A 17,436-nucleotide genomic window follows, 5' to 3' on the forward strand; every position below is an offset into this window, starting at 1 on the left:
ACCTGGGCGGGAGAGAGGGGGGATGTTGCCCTCTCCCAATTGTGCCCGCCCAGGTATCCGTTATACAGGCCAGGTCGGCCCCCTCATCCACAATCAAGTCATGGATGAGGGCAGATTTGTTATTGGCCGACCTGGCATTAAACAACAGCACCGTCAGGCCCGAGGGGCGACTGACAAGACTCCCTGGCACCCTCTGGCTGGGAGCAAAACCAGAAGTAGGGACAGGTGTCAGCCATCTGTCCTTCCTTCTTCTATGCGGACACGTTAAGCTCCCACCGCTTATTAATCTTGCTGGTCTGTGATCATAAGAAATGAAATATTTTAAAATCTCTTCCTATAATATTTAATCTTTAAAATTTAAAATTTTAAAATATATGAAATCTTTTACATCTGTAAAGAATTATAAAATGGATATGCTATTGTTGGCCGTTTTCCCTGTTATTGAGTACAGTATTGTGCACATTGCAGCATCTGCATATCAGGTGTACGTGCATTATTATATTTTCTATTTTCATCTTTAACAAGTGCATTTGGAAGTGTATCTTCAGTTCAACTGGCATTTCTTGTAAATATGTGTAGATTACAGATAGACGATTCATCCCATATGTGCCAATTTCCATTGCCTCCAATAGCACTTATTTCCAAGTGCAGGCATAAGATTGCACCCTAGCATTTTGATTGGGGTGATGACCCAAATAAAGAAAGCCACATTCAAATTCAAGTAATTTCAACAGTAAACAGGAATTTTTAGCTTCAACTAAAGGGGATGGCTTTGAACTTTGAAGGTTTAACTAGACTAGCCTTCCTCAGTCTGGTACCCTCTAGATGTTTTATGCTATGACTCCCAGCATTCTTGATCACTGACCATGCTGCCTGGGGTGATGCAAGTTCTTATGACATATATCTGATAAAGGACTTCAGGTTGAAGAAGGCTGGGCTAGATCATGCCCTGAACTATGTTTTGGGCTGCAAACATATTTATTCAAAAGTAACACTTCATTTTGTAGCACTTGTTTGGAATACTACAGTCTAAAGTACACATTCAGCAAAATACTACACATGGTTATTCTGAAGGTAACAATTCTATGAATACTTATTTGGACTTAAACTTCACTGGATTCCCTAGAACTTTACCTGTTATGAACTGAAAAGATTCTCTCCCTAAGGATTCTTAGTAACCCTGGCGTATGACGATTGAAAATCTTTAAAAAAGACAATTTACAGAGCAACGCTGTACATGTCTACAGAAAAGTACTCCCCAAGGAGTTCTTATTCAATCCTAGGTAAATACATATGGGCTTGCAGTGTTAGATTGGCTGCAATCTTAAACCCACTCTTCTGGTAGTAAGCTTCACTGAACTCAATGGGAATTACTTAAATAGGACCTTGCATGATATAGGATCGCACTGCAACAGTTGGCAAGAGGAGGGCGTGTGGAGATGGTACCTAAGTCAGTGGGAGGAGTATTGGGAGAGCTAGACAGAGCAAGCAGGAGGGGCAGATATTTTCAGTTGCCTTGAATAAAAGCAACTAGCGCTTCTGAACGTTAATTTTCCCTCCTTATCCCCGCGCTCAGTTCCACCTTCTCTTGCTCCGGCCAAATGAAAAAAGAGGCGGTGCCTGCTTGTTAGGTTATTCGGTTCTCCAAGTTCCGTGCTCCGCCCTGCGGGGGCCGCTGACCCGGATGCGTTTTGCTTTCCCCGGCCTGCCTATGCAAGAGGACGGCGCCACCGCCGCGGCCAGTTGTAAGCTGCAGCGCGCGGCGGCAGGAGGGATAAGAGGTGGCGGTGGGGACAGAAGATGGCCGAGTCCCCGGAGGAGGTAGCGGTTTTGGTGCAACGAGTAGTGAAGGACATTAACAACGCCTTCAAGCGCAACCCCCACATGTGAGTGAATGAGCGTGCGGCAAGCGCGCAGTAGAATAGAATGCCGGCGGCGCATTCTAGAACGCCCCGGGTTTGTCCTCGCCTTCGTTCCGCTTTGGGGACGAAGGTAGCAGGATCCGACCTTCCCCTGTACAGCGCCGTTGGAGGCTTGGCTGAGTTTCTGAAAGCGCCTCAAAGTTAGTGGCTCTCCGTATTGGAGGTGATGCTGCTGGCCTCAGCCAACCGCTCCCTCTCATCTCCCACTGCCGAACTTCTGCCCCTGTGTGAGAGAGTAACTTCAGGAGCGAAGCAAGGGACCGGTGGGAGAGAGCTGGAAATAACAAAATGGAAGCGAGGCTTTGCATCAAAGTACAGCAAGAGCATGCCTTATGGTATGACCTATTCTGTACGACAAGGTACAAATAACAGCATGCTGAGAAAGGCATAAAAATCAAGCACAGTGTATTTGGCCCTGGGTGTAACTTTCAAGGTTTTTATGTGGTATTATTTAAGGGTTTTATTTTCTGTATTAAGCCTTTTCCTTATTTAAGCTTTCCCTGAGTGTGTGACAATGAAGTAACAAGATTGAATGCCATACAGTTAGTGGGGAAAGCCCCCCCCCAAAAAAAACATTGCTTCTTCAGCAATTGCTCTAAGATTTTCCAAAGATGCCCGCTACAGAGTACTACAGTGTCCATACTTAATTTTTCTATGATGTGTCAGCCCTGCTTTTGTCGAATTTTTTCTCAATAGAATTTTACATCCACTGAGCACCTTTAATAACAATAATCATTAAGGGATATGAGAAAGAGAGTTACCTGAACAAGTAGCATGCATTTATCCTGTTGTCAAGTGGGAATAACTTGCTGATGCTCAGTAATACTAATACATATAAGTCTTAAGATCTAAACCCTTTAAACTGTATTTTAAATAATTTAATGTAGTTAACTTATTTTAAAAGATTTTTGTCATTTTCAAAATTTAGAACTTCTGTAGTCAACATGTGGAACAAATTATGTTTAAAATTCAAAGAGCCTGATAAAATTAATAAATGCCAAAAACACATTTTCCACCTTTAGTGTTTTTCTTTGTTTTAATTTTTTAATAGTTTGCAAATGCCACTATGAGATAAAGGAAAATTGAGTACCCATTGCTCCATCTCTGTCTCTGTAGTTACTTCCATAACATGTAGAGGGGAGGAGCATGTTTGAAATTGGGCAATAAAATCACATGATCCAAAGCTTTTGCACATTGTTTAGCATGTTACTTAAGATTAATGTCTGTTTTCTACATGTTATGAAGGTAGTTGAACAGACAGATGATAGGCAATTGGAAACAAATGTTTCAATCATGCATAAGCATTTTTTATTTTTATGCAGGTCTTAAATAGACATTACATTAACGCGGAAGCATTGACTAGCTTTTAAAGTCTTGCACTTATGGAGACCTGTTCACATTGCTACACAACAAATATTTAAAATACTGAGTAAGAAGATGTAGTTTGAGATAATTTTTAAAAAGTTGAACCTCCTTGTAGAACCTATCTAAGTCAGAAATTTCTTTGTGTTCTGCCTTCCTAGATTGTGGTTTGGGGAACCATTATCACTATTATTATTAGTAATCATATTTTGTGAATTTCAATAAAGAAAGACCAAAAGATAAAAGAGGAAAATACAATTTTCTTGCTCAACTTATAATGAATCATTAACAGTGGGTTCATGTGAAATGTATAGTTATGAATATATAAGTATATGAAAATAAAACTATTGATAGAAACAATTTGTATGAGTATCAAGAAGAGCAGATCTGATATCTGTATTTATTCATTCACTGTTAGTTTCTGAGTTTCCATCAAATGTAGAAAGAATCATTAGGTCATCAATTCATTCTGTTTAAGAGACTGATGTCAAACTTGTAGGTGTAAAAAGGTCACAGAAAATCTGACCTTCCATTAACATTCAGGCAACAGGTAAATAGTTTAAGATAACAAGTGTGTCATTAATTTTAAGGACATTCCAATACTTGGTCTATCTGTATTATGATCTCTTCCCTGAAAGAAGCAACTATTGGATCTTTCTAAAGCATATGGATAAGAGATGGATTATCAGTATATCTCCAGTAGTTACCCACCTTGGGCAAATCCATACTAAAAGATATTGTAGTGCCCAATAAACATGAAACAAAAGTTTTTGTTGAATAAGACTTGCCTAAGATCCATTGACAATTTGGGCAGAGATACAATACCAAGAATCTATTGGTAAGTCAGACTACAGCAGTCAAGTTCTCTGCTCTCTTCCTCCTTGCATATCATATTTATTGACTGATAATAGCTATATATGAGAATTGATTGTGTGTCACTACAACTGATCAATTTCAGTAAGTACTTCCAATAGGAAAGGAAATTCTGAAGCTGTAAATGCAGCAGGGCCAAGCCTAGATTCTAACAAATATTGTCATTGCAAATATTACTATTTGGCCATAGCATGCAAATTGTATCTGGCACAAAGGCAAGGATGACCAAAACATATCATTAGTACCTGCCAGTTGAGCCAAAGTAAGGATACTGTTATCTAAGCCTGCTACGTGAACAGTTTCTTACCAACTTCTAAATCTTGATTTCTCCCTTGAGTCAATTCTAGAAAATGAATCAAAGTGTAATTGGCATGGTATAATATTATATGCCACAGCTCTCAGACCACTGTAATTGTGAAGGAAATCTATCCATTTTAAAGTGCTGAGAACCTTTATAGTGGGTTTTTTGGATTCCCAGCTACAAGCTTGAAATCAGCGGACTATATACTTTGCAAAGCAAAAGGCATGTGATAGCAACTTTTGCTTCTCAGTCCTCCTGCCCTCTATAGAATGTCTATAATTATCTGAGTTCCGAGGGTTGCAAGCATCCCCACAAAATGATCAAATTTAGCTTGATAATTGGAGATGTTTGTAAGAATGAGTATTCTGGAATAATTAATAAGATATGGGCACCACTGAAATTGTCAGATAGCTAATACGAGATACAGTATCTGCAGTCAGCATCAGTACAGACTTTGAACAATTACACGAAGAGCCAGACAAATTTCCCCAGAGTGTTAATCACCTGCATCAGAGCTGGAACAGATGACTCCTAGCTTGAGAGTGACTGTAAAAGGTCATCAACATAAAGAATAATTTTGAATTCTAAAAGATTATTTACATATCCATGGCTATTACTATTCTTATAGCATACACCAGATGTTCCAAACTTAAGTCATAATCAAGGATTCCAAATTATAAATCAAATGGAAAAAGTGGACATTTCTTTCTGGTTCCTCTCACAAATACAAAAATCCAAAAAACTCATGTTCATAACTTGAATATAAAATGTTGACCCACTTCAAAAATTCTACTGAAAAGCTTTAGAAATATCCATCTATCTATATAGAAAAATAAGTATTTCTAAAGTTCAGTTTATGGGACAGGGTTAATACACAAGATGAATATTATACCTAGGATGGTTTATATGTTGGGAGTGTTCTGGCAAGTATAAAATTTCTTCATGTAACACAGGTAATAAATTTTGGCATCTAAAGAAACCACGGCAGCTCACAATGTTTCATCAGTATTTAAAACAGTCAGATCAATAGCTCATCTAAGATTATCAACCTCCATTTTAAAATAAACCCCACCTGATGTGTTCAACATGGAGTTGAATTAACTTGTTGCAATCTAAGAGCCAAAATTGCAGTTATTGTTTTAATATCAATGTTAATGAATGAAACAGGTTGATAGTTCAATAAGTTTGATGATTTGCAGCCTTAGTATGCACAGTGATATAAGCATCATGTAGTAATGATTAAAAATAGAAATGCTAAAGAAATGATAAAGCTTTGGGACCAAAGACTGGAAAAATGGTTTATATCACTTAATTGGAAACCCATCCAGATGAAATGGTTTCCCAATGTTTCTTGTTTTAATTGTTTTTCTGATTTCCTCAATAAGCAAGTGTGCCATTATGAGGAATCTAAACATGGATGATAAACTTAAAAAAAATCCATAACCTGCTCCAATATGCCATTAACCATGCTGTTCAAATTGGAATAAACTTTAAAATCTTTGAGTTTAGACCTTTGGGAGTACTATGTGCCATATCATGCTCATCTTTAAAGCAGAAATAACTTTTAATTGCTTTGCTGTTTAAGATGATGTGCCAGGATCTTATTAGGTTGTTTCACCATTTTCTCAAAGTAGACTAGTTAAGGCAAATTCTGCATGCTGTGAAAGGATTTATTCAACTTAGTCAATGTAATAAGTAAGGCAGAGGAAACTGTGAACATACTCTCAGTTTTTGCTACTGAGGTGTGCTTGTGCTTTGGTTACATTGCTTTTTATGAGGCATACTTGTCAAGAACAAAAGCAAAATAGATCTGATTCATTGACCTGGTTCATACAGAACAAACAACCCACTGCATTAAAGTGATAGTTTCAGTATTTAAATTCTTAAATAGCTTGAGACCAGAGTATCTGAAGAATTGCTTCTACAATTATCCTTTGTAGACTCTTGATATCCTCCCCAGTTTCTGAAAATATGGCAGGAGGAGTAAAAGACAGGCCCTTCTTTGTGGTGGTATCAAGACTATGAAAATCCCTGCCAAAAGATATTTTTCTTTTAATGAACAACCAACACTTTTTTCAGCAATCTGGGGGAGTGTTTTGCAGGATACGGTTTTAAGAATTTCATCTTTGTTTTTTGTACTGATTCTGATCTTTCAGTTTCAGTGTTATTGTATTCTTAGTTTTGACCATGCTTCTTGTAGAAAATAAATGTTTATTATTTAAATGCTCACATAACTTTCACTATTTGGTGGTATAGAAATGTAATAAAGAAAAATAATAACTTTTGTACTTCTTGTTTACTACCTTGCAGACAAAAGCTGTGTTACATATTTTAAATTAAAATGGAACATCTCTTGGTTAACTGCTGATCTTTAAACTGTAGCATATAAGTGCTTGCAGCAGGGAAAATTTCATAAATCTTCCCGATAGGACACTGGGTTCCAAAGAAGTTCTTTGGAAGCTATAGAAATGATCTGATGATTGCTGGAGTCTTTTGTTTCTCAGAGGTCAAGTTTCCCATTCCCACCAGTTTTCTGTGGAGGCAGAAAAGCAGTGTAGCAGTAGAAGAAATTAGTTTTAGAATACATTGTATTTTTGGGGTGAAATTAAATTAAGGTATTATTTCACCATCAGGAAAAGTCACTGATAAACTGATAACTTCTGTTGCTCATTGGATGAAGGCTGGCTTCATACATTGCTCAGCTGCAAGTAGATGTTATCAGTACATGTGAATACCATAAGAAGCCACACATTATAATCTTAGATTCCTGGCACATTTGCTTCTGTGATAAAGGCAGCCACTTTCAAGCAGGGTTTTTGGGTTGCATCATGGTGTTTTTCATTCTGGATTTGTTTTTTACTTGCTTTCAAGTAGATGACTTTAATCTCTTTAAAGGAAGATAACTTTTTATTTTTGTAACAGTTATAAATTAAACATTACCCTCATATTTTTGCTCCTATTTTTCACTCACATTTTTGACATGTTGTGCTCATTTCTGCTTTTCTGACTAAAGTAGGGCAAAACTACTTGGGCTCCCTTTGTTTTGTTTTTAAGAATCTGCTCAGTTTTCCAAATTCAGTGTGCATGTTCTTGACTTTAATCCTTACCATGTGCATTTGGAAGTCTGTTCATAAAGTAAGTTGTATAGCAATGGGACTAACTCACAGCTGCTGTTCTTTAAAAATATCAGTACTTCTAATTGGGGTAAGATATGCATACTGCTTCCTGTGCTGAAAAATGCTTACCTTCCTCGGTTCAGGACAGTTCATATCCTGCCATGGTTGTGTGATGCCACATGTTGTTTTTGCTGTGTTACATTAATTCTTGCATTAAGAAATATGTTAACTTTCTTCAGCCTGGTGCCTCTGGATGGGTTGAACTGTGACTGCAAAACTTCTGAAGTACTTTCCAGTAACCCTGATTTAGAATTTTTACAGTCAAATTCTATTCAGCGCGTTCTGTACATCATTGAACTCGATGGTACTTATTCCTTGATAAGTATATACAGCATGGCAGACTTAAGCAAGCAAGAAGTAGGTTTTGTCAGCTATATTTCATATTGTATAAATATGTATGCTTTGGGGATATTGTATAAATATGTATGCTTTAGAGAAGTATGGTGCCTTACATACAATGTAAACAAGATGCTTTTTGTAGTGACTCTGTAATATTCATGGTTTAGTCTCTCAGTCCATTTAACTTGCCAACAGCTCCTTTAGTTTTCAATCATGATGAGTCTCAGTTTTCTGCCTCATAAAATGGGTTCTAATGTTCACTAAGGTGCCCTACAGTCCCACTAAAATAATAACAAATGAATTTTCTTTCTGGGGTTGCTGTGAAGTACCTTTCTACTGGTGTTGAAAACTAAGAGTTTCTTTGTGTTGAGATCAGACCTTATCCCTTTACTTAGTCTTTGGGGCAGCTTGCTTGTCCATTTTCATAGCAGCCATTTTGAGAGTGTTTCAAATTGCCGAATGTGCCGACAGACCAAAGAAGTTGGCTTCCACTGGATTAGAGAGCTGGACTTCAGGCTGTGCTGACCTAGATTCAAATTCCCAAATGGCCACAGAGCATACAGGTGACCTTGAACAAATTATCGTCTCTTGGCCAAACCTTCATCATAGGGTTTTTGAGAGAATATAGTGGGTCACACACTATATAGGTCAGCATATCCTTGGAGGACAGGTGGGATAAAAGATAATTAGACTGTTCTGTAGTTAAGTTTTTAAAACTCATCAGCTTAGTAACATGTTCTTAGGCTCTGTTGTGCTTAAAATGGCTTTGCCCTTCTTTCTTTTAAAAAAGAAGAAAAAACTACACATTTTCCACTTTGCTGCATGGCAGTAAAAATGGACATAGGTATTTAGTCACATACAGGTTGATAAATTTCTATGACAAGCTAATGAAGTAAATACTAAATCATACCTTATCTGCACACTTTACTGGACAAAGGGGGTGCTTTCAGTTCCATTGTTAAGCAAATTTATCAGGCAGTCTATCCAATTGAACCTGGTGAAGCTTGCTTCCAAGTAAGCAAGTCTGGGAGCTACAAAAGGTTTGGTAGGAAATTAACCCAGGCTCATTTTTAATTCACAAGCTGGAAACTATAACAAAGACAGAGATAAAGTCCTTAAGACAAAGGGTCATTAACTTCTGAATCAACTTGAATAGGATGGTATTGTTAATTGCAACAGAAGGGACTTTCAAGTTAGCTTGTTCTGCTACTTGATCCAAGGGAAGAACATCCAAAAGTGTGAAGATAATCAATAAAAAGAGGAAACAGTTGCATAATTATATTCTTATTTTCTTTCTATTTCAAGAGACGAAATTGGATTAATTCCTTGTCCTGAAGCCAGATATAACCGGAGTCCAATCATCTTGGTAGAAAACAAACTTGGGGTAGAAAGCTGGTGTGTCAAGTTTCTCTTGCCATATGTCCATAACAAACTAGTTCACTTTAGACAACGAAAGCAATGGCTCAATAAAGAAGGTAAGTTACCCCATAATCTGCATGTTAGTATGGCATTTGTAATCTTCTATGAAATGTTAGGATTCTTAAAGCTTTTTATTCATTGGAAATGCTCAGAAAAAGTAGACACTATTAAAATAACATTTTTCTCTTGCTGTTATTCATCATTTTAAACCAGCTAGGTCTTCCAGCTCATTTATATTCAGACTTCACCACTTGTAAGTACTGTAAAGTTTAGCTGTCTTTGCTGAACATTTTCAAAAGGAATGCTGCCTTTTCTTCTTGCAAAACACTCAACAGTTAAAGCAGTACTTTAAACTGTTGTGAAAAAGTTGGGGAAGAATACTAAGCACATTTAACTGACTGCAACTTTTTTAATTGATGGGATTTATTTTCAATTAATTTTATTGCATTACAATGCTGACCAGTAACCAAAGCCCTCTGGGAGACACTCAGCAATTAAATGCATAAAATACAACACAGTACAATAGAATAGCTGGGTTTGCAAAACATGACAAGCAACCCTGTGTGGTTACTATGTTTTGTAGTTTTTTACCATGATCTACCTGAGAGATGATCAAGTAGTTGACAAGCAGCCCTGTGTGTTATCTTGGTTTCCGTCCTTCCTGATTGGTCCTTCCACTGTTGGCATGTATCCCACCACACCTGAAATTCAGTCTCAAAATGCGTTCCTTCCTCCCTGCTTCTTCCTCATGGGCCTGCACATATTGGCTGGAGTGGCTTCTGTGGTTTGCTGGGCTTTCTAAGGGACACTAAAGCAGTTGCATACCAGGACTGTGGAAATCATGATTCTGGGTTCAGGAAAGCACAGAACAAACCACGGTTCCTTATCATGGTTTCTGAAGACCAAATTTACTATGATGAAACACCACAACTGGGTTCAGACAGCACAACAGACCGACAGTAGTAAAAAACCTCCATGGTTCGTTGTGTTGTCTGAACCTATTCAATATAAACATTTAAAACCACATCAAATAATAATAAAAATAAAATCTATCAACAGAACAAAAAGTTAAAACACACTTGCGTGAAAGGTGCAATTTCATGCAAGTTTAGCTGGAACTCTCAGCATGGGGCATGCTTTTTTCTGTCTAAACTTGGATAAGATCAAGCATTGACAGATTTGAAACAATATCTGAGAAAATTAAGGTTTTCATCTGGTGCTAGAAAGACCACAGTGTAGGTACCAAGTAAGCCTCTCTAGGGAGTTCATCCCGAAGAGCTTTCGCTATTGCACAGTGTAGAAATTGATGTATGCACCATGTTTGTATGCACTGGTGTTACCTTTTAAAGCCCTAAATTGCTGGGAGCAATGTTACCTGCAAGATTGGCTTCTCCCATATAAGACTGTCTTTAGAGGCCCTACAACAAATGAAGTGAGGCAGGCAGCTATTAAGAAAAGAGAAAGAAAAGAGCCCTTTCCATTGTAGCACTCTGGTTGTGCTACAGGAACAAGTCAGGAAGTGAGTCAGGAACAGGAAGGAAGACACAAGTGAAAACACTGCAGGACTTGAAGCAGAAGCCAGATCAGGACCACAGACTACCTACCAGAAAGATTCCTGCTGCTGTGGCAAAACTGGGTAGGACTGAGAATCCTTGTATAGTGCCTCCTGCAAAAATGAGTGGTTTGCATTATTGCACTGGTCCTAATTCTGCAAGCACTTACAGAGCTGGTGCCAATCCTGCAAGGTAGATCAAACCGCCTTCTCTATCAGATTCTGCTCAACATTTTGGCAGCTGAACCAATCACTGTATTTGACTGACACAATCAACCCATTATGAATGACTACCCGTGGCTCTCATGTACACATTCAGATGACTACCTACAACAAGTCTGCACACCCTGATAACCCATAGCTTGCTCCAGGGATTGGTTGAACAGTGATGGGCTGGCATGTATTCCATGCAAGCCACTGATTCCAAAAGTCAGCCACTCTGCAAGAGTAGTGCAAAGTAGCAAAAAGAGTAGTAAAGGGTAGCTGCTTTTAGCCCATGCCCAAGCTTTTTCCCTCATGTCTACTTTTTCCAGAAAGCCCCCATCACCAAATATAGCAATCTTTGTTTGGACATGGACATGTGCATTGGGATTGATAGCCAGAAGATATTATGATGAGTAGTTTAGTATGAACTGTTTCCAGTGTCCAGCACAAGCATTAAGTGTACCCACAGATACTTGTTAGACTTAATTACTGTGAGACGTGTGTAGAGCCAATGTGAAGTTACAATATCGTCAACCATCAGGCACTGCAAATTCCTCACCTCATCCTTGAGATAACCCTTTTGCTGAGTTAATTTGGATAGCTAGGTCTTCTTTTACCCTCTCATCTCTCGTCTCCAAGGAGAAGGGGTCTCTTGTATATACCGACAGTCCTGAACCATAGGTAGAGAGGAATTGTATAAAATCTGTGGCAAGAGGTCAAAATCTTGGTTTTCTACTCAGAACTAGGAGCATACAAGGTGTCCAAGGAACAATTGCCCTGGGAGTGACACTTACCAGCAGATGCTTTGACTCAACTGATATCTGTAAACTTTTCTTTTGCTTGCTTTTTGCTAATCTACACATATATATGTGATGAAATGTGGAATCATTAACATATATATGAGATTTGATGCAGGTGGTTTCACTTCTTAAGTATCCTCCAAACAGAGGTGAGGTGCCTTAGCTGGGCCAAACCCTTGTAGTTAAACCATCATGATAATACGATTTTAGAGTGTAATATGTATGGAGGTTGATTTGACTCTAGGATGCACATATCTTCAAAATGATCAGAACTATACACCTTCGCTTCAGAAATCTCAGGTTTTAAGCTACCTTAGAGTATTCTTTATATTTACATATTTTATTTTTAAAAGAATTTCTCATGCCTGCATCATTGTGTGAGAGTAGAATAGCGTACAGTACTGAAATCATTTTAAGGTTAAGCATTTCTTCAGCGTTCTTTGGTAAAAACCAATCCATTGTTGACGGTATATTTAAAAAACTGTTGATTTTCTGCAGATTCTCACATCTAAGTAAAAAAAAAAACACCCCTGTTTATGCTGATTTTAGAAAAACAAAAAATATTTTTATTAGGCATGCTGGCCTAACATTGTGGACAGTAATGAAACTGTTTTGGTATTCCAAATGAAGTATGAAATACAAAGGAAATGGGGACAGGCTACATCTGACTTTAACCCTCTAGTTCTAACCTTGTTCATAGGATTGTTAGTAGACCATGAGTGCTTCATAGAATGCTATTGCAGGGCCCCAGTTTGGATGAGGACCCTGACGTGAAGTAGTGGCAGTTATCCCTTTGTCTATTGCTTTAGTCATAATCAGTCCCCATATCTGTAGTTTAAATTGCCTGAATATAGTTCCTTCTGGCAATGCAAGTTGTATTATAAATATAGCAGGGGAAAAGGGTAAAACTCAGACAGCTCCCATACTAGGATCCTGATCTGGATTGTTAATAAATCAAATTATTGGAGGAGAACATAGCACATGAGAAGAACTCATAAGTTGCATTCAGGAATTCTCAGGTTTCATACCTGATATCTTCAGACCAAAGGCTCTGTTTGGGTAGGAGGATTGTGAACAATCTTGCCATTGGTCTGAGTAGACCAGCATGGTGGTGGCTGAGGATGATGTCAGCTGTAGTCCAGCACATATGAAGAGCACCAGGTTTGGGAAGGCTGATTTAGACCACTGAACAACTATCTGACTCTACTCTTCTTATTTTCATGAAAGTCAGCCTTCCTACCATTCATTCCAAAGGTACTATGAAGAGCTGAGTGGATCCTTCCTGTTACTCTTTCAAGTTTAAATTTTTAGCCTGGAGAGCGTTCAATATGTGAACATCCTATAAGTTGTTGCTGTACTCTGGCCATATTGATTGACCTGGTTTGGAGTCAAATAAACACTGGTATGTTGAAGATGGAATAGATTGTTCTGGCGTAGATGTGCACACTCTGGCTTAGTATCTTACAATTAATTACATTTATCCAGCAGGTTTCCACAACAAGCAAGTGCACTTTAATCTACCACAGATAATAGATGAATGTTGAATTTGCTTTCCATTTAGCAGAAAGAGACTTGCCAAGTGAGGGTTGTCAGAAAAATAAGACTGAAACTCATCCTTTTCCTATTATTCATCTTGCTTAGTAAATAGTTGCTTACCACTGGAGCTTTGACTGAAAGAACAAGGACTTATTAATCATTCTGAATGTGCAATGCTTGATGCATTTCCAATTTAATACTTTGAATCAGTAATGACTGGGGTTTATATCAGAATTTGAATTACAGATACAGGTGTATTAAAGTTGATCTTGTAATGTTTTAATCCAATGGGATTAGAAATGCACACTCTTGGAATAGTTGTTCACAGTTACATCTTCCTTCCTTTTTCATTTTAGGTTGAGGTGCAGAAGCCTTAGGGCCAAATCCAGCTTTGCTGGTCTCCAAAAGGTCATACCCCCATTCCCCTGACCACCATTTGGTGGTTTCTCATCTTTTGTGGAGTTTTTTTCCACTCTAAAAGGTGGAAAAGTCTCTTCACCTAGGGCTTAGTTACTGTAGTAGAATTTAATATGCTGGTATTTTGTGATTCCATCCCTTTTGCCTTGGACTCCACCCACCACTGGAGTGCAAACCCTGATTGCTTCTGCAAAATGGAAATGTATCCTTGGACTTAAACAGGTTCAACACCCTCAATAGCCAAATGTCTGTGTTAACAGCTGCTTTTCACCTGTAGCCCTTGACGATGGAGAACCCTTGACGACTACCACATTCCCAAAAGTTCCTTAACTAGTCTTATTATTTTAAATCATTTTTCCAGCTGGCTTTTCTTTGCAACAGCTGAGTAGAGAGCCAGATGGTTAGAATGTTGGACTGGGGACCTGAGAGATCTGGATCTAGCCGTGAAACTCAGTGGGTGACTTTGGGCAGGCCACTCAGTTTCGGCTCATCTTGCTTCATAAGGTTGTTGCAAAGATAAAATGGAGCTGAGTAAGCTGCCTTTGGTTCCCCAAAAGAGGAAAAATGTGAGATATGATAAGCATTTTCATTATCCTTGCAAATGGCCATCCAGGGAGTAATGGTACACGCTGGTTTTTACACGAATAAAGTAGTTTTTACAGAATGTTGCCTTGAGATTTATCTGCCTTCTTTTGGATTGGGTTTTCAGTGCTGCCCCACCCCAACTTTTCCTAGCCTTATGCCACAAAGTGGCCCTGCTCACAGGAAGAAGAGGGGAAGGTTGAAAATGTCCTTTTTCATATGGGAGACCCATTTCTTGGGTTCTCCCTCTTCTCTTATTACTGCTAAACTGCTGCCTTTTCAGAATGTAAAACACTCAGGCTAAGCCAATTTTGGCAGTTGAGTCTACTAGTAAGGACTAATGCTGCTGAGGCTACTTGGATGCCTCAAACATAAATCATGGAAAAGAACTGCTCTGAGGTCTGGGGACACCCTGTTTGTTGCTTAAGGTTCCAAATTCATTTTGCTAACTTGGACATGAAGACTTTTTCGAGATAACACGCAACAAAGCAATTTCATTGGTAAAATGCTTATGCAAAATTGATACCTGTAGTCAAAACTATTATAAAGTAAAGGCAATTACATTGAAACAGCCAAACCATGTTTCTCATGCAGAAAGAAAGAGGGAAGAGTATTAGCTGTCCTGCCTATCCATGTACGCCTTCAATCAAAAATCAGCAAACAATCACACAGTTAAGACAGCATTGCAGCAAAACAGGATCTGAGAAATTAAATGATTTGCCTGTCTCTTGAAAGAGGAGGGAACTAAATGAGCGTTCAAAAAGAATGCATTTCTAGTTCCTTTGGTTAGTATTTAAAAACCCCTTCCTCTGGAATAGCCTCCACATCAGATGGCACCTCCTGGAGGGCCTCACTGGTCCTCTTTGGATGCAGCATTCCTAGTTTTATAGAGCCTGCTTACAGCCATGCTTGCACAGTGACAGACCTGGGATCTGCCTCTTTTCTAGCACCAGTTCCTGCCTTCACTTTGTGAAGTGGAAAGCAGATTGTACCCTTCTCAAGGATTTTTGGTGGAAAGAGTTTGCAGCTGCTTTTGTTTGTTTTGCTGTTTCTCTTTCATGATCTCTGTGACTCATACAAGTGGCTTATATGCCTGTGTGGAACTGTAATTTGAAATATTTTAGAGATGAACAAAGTATTGGTGGGAATCCTTTCTAGCTCTTCTGCAAATGCTCCAGCATGTTATATTCCTTCTTCTCCGTTCCTTTTCGTCTGCTGCAGCAATTTGGAATTTGGAATGTTGTCTGCCTCATGGCATCACTTAAAAACGTACAGACATTAACCCCCCCCCCCAAAAAAAACCCTTGTTCATATTCCTTCCTGGATTGCTGAGCAGAAAGCTTTGTCTTTCTGTCTGTCTTTACCCCCTGTTTTCTCTGAGATCTCTGCAATATCTCTTCCATGATAGTCAGTATAACAGGTTGATATGAATGCGATATTCTCCATGCAAGGCTGAATCCCCTACCTACCACAAGACCTCACCACCTTTCTTGGCTCCTCCTGGTGTTCCTATGATAAGCCTTGGGAAGCTCATATACACCCTACATCTACTGCTATGAGAACCCTTCTTTGCCATGGCTGAACCTCTCCTCCTCATTGCTGTATTGTGACTGTACAGACAGAAATGCCTATCATTACCATCCTTGTGACTTATCTTCCTCGTGCAGAATGTTCACAGGCACATCTGCCCATTCACAGAGTATCCAAGCCACATGGCATGCTGCTACTGTGAGCTGTCACAGACCCTGCATTTACTAGCTTGCCACTCCCTCTCTGTCCTCCTCTTCCAGCTAACTTCTTTCAGGATGTATTCTGGCCAATACTCTGGGAGCATATGCTACCAGGTGCTATACCCCAAGCAACTTAAATAGCTCCTTGAAGTAAAACACCACCCGTTCCTAAGCCAGAAACACTTGCTGTCCTTCATTCCAAGAATCAATCTTGGGGCAGGACAACTATTGTTCTATTGTTGTAGTATTCAAACTGTGTTTCCCAGAACTCCAGAGTTCCATGGGAATCATCTGGGGGGTTTACTTCTATGATTACAGTGAAATTGGAAGGTTTTTCATTCCTTTGTTCCATTTAAATGAGACAAGTCTATAACAAGGTAAGGCCTTCAATTATTTTAATTCAGTACTTTCACACACATACCTTTACAAGCAGATTAAATGCATTTGCAACAGTTGTCAGTAACAGCAACTTTACTCTCCTCCATCTTTTCCCTTCGGTGTTGGGGAAGCTAGTTCTCTATGATAAACCTTTGTGACAATTTCACCTCTCTGTTCTCTATGCTTTGTGTTGTTGTTGTTTTAGATTTGCCCTGGGCAATAGACAGTTCTAGTTAAATGTCCCATTCAGGCTAGCCCTGGAGTACTAGAAAGTAGTGGGGGCTCTCTGGAAACAAAGTTGTCATCTGTCCATATATGGATGACTGAATCTTTGTAGCTTCTTCATCTGACAGGCTTCAGTGCAACATAACTGTAGCTTTGTCACTTCTGGAATCCCATGTCCTACAAATGAGTGAGGAATAGACTTTCCTAATTCCCTCACAAACATGTCAGTTCATAGGAGCACTCCTCAGCTGTTCTTAGCTCATGTCTGTCTGCCCACAGATAGTATAGTCATAATGAAATGTCTCACATGGGGGGTAAAAGGCCTTTGTAAATGTCAAACAATCACCTTTCAGCACCTCAGTCTCATGCTTCAACCTTCTGGCATGACTCTCCATGAGACAACTCCATTTGTGGTTGTTGACCAAGCCATCCATCTGGAGTTGGATCCTAGAAATCTTCTGATGCTTTCTGCTCTAGTTCAGCATTTGCTGAACTTGTGGACAGTCCTGAAGCACCTCTTGCCAGAAATTACCATTGAACTTCCTCACCTGTTTTCTTCCCTCCAGTCTGTACTTCCATCCCTCTCTTGTGAGTTCCCATCACAAAGGCCCCTACAACTC

General features: G+C 39.0%; 1 protein-coding gene across 3 annotated transcripts in view; it reads left to right on the forward strand.

Annotated features, from left to right (window-relative positions):
• The first annotated feature begins 1,712 nt into the window (after positions 1 to 1,712).
• PTAR1 (protein prenyltransferase alpha subunit repeat containing 1) overlaps positions 1,713 to 17,436 on the forward strand; it is a 97,863-nt gene continuing 82,139 nt past the window's right edge. For 2 of the 3 annotated variants that reach the window (XM_044445784.1, XM_044445785.1), the window contains exons 1-2: positions 1,714 to 1,886; positions 9,279 to 9,448. In XM_044445784.1, coding sequence (XP_044301719.1) covers positions 1,801 to 1,886; positions 9,279 to 9,448 — 256 coding nt within the window. In that variant the 5' untranslated portion in view covers positions 1,714 to 1,800. Of the gene's footprint in view, positions 1,887 to 9,278; positions 9,449 to 17,436 lie in introns of all 3 variants that reach the window. The other variant, XM_044445786.1, reaches the window with a different exon arrangement.

Source organism: Varanus komodoensis, unplaced genomic scaffold (assembly GCF_004798865.1).
Source record: "Varanus komodoensis strain SLA01 unplaced genomic scaffold, ASM479886v1 scaffold5, whole genome shotgun sequence".
NCBI lineage: Eukaryota > Metazoa > Chordata > Lepidosauria > Squamata > Varanidae > Varanus > Varanus komodoensis.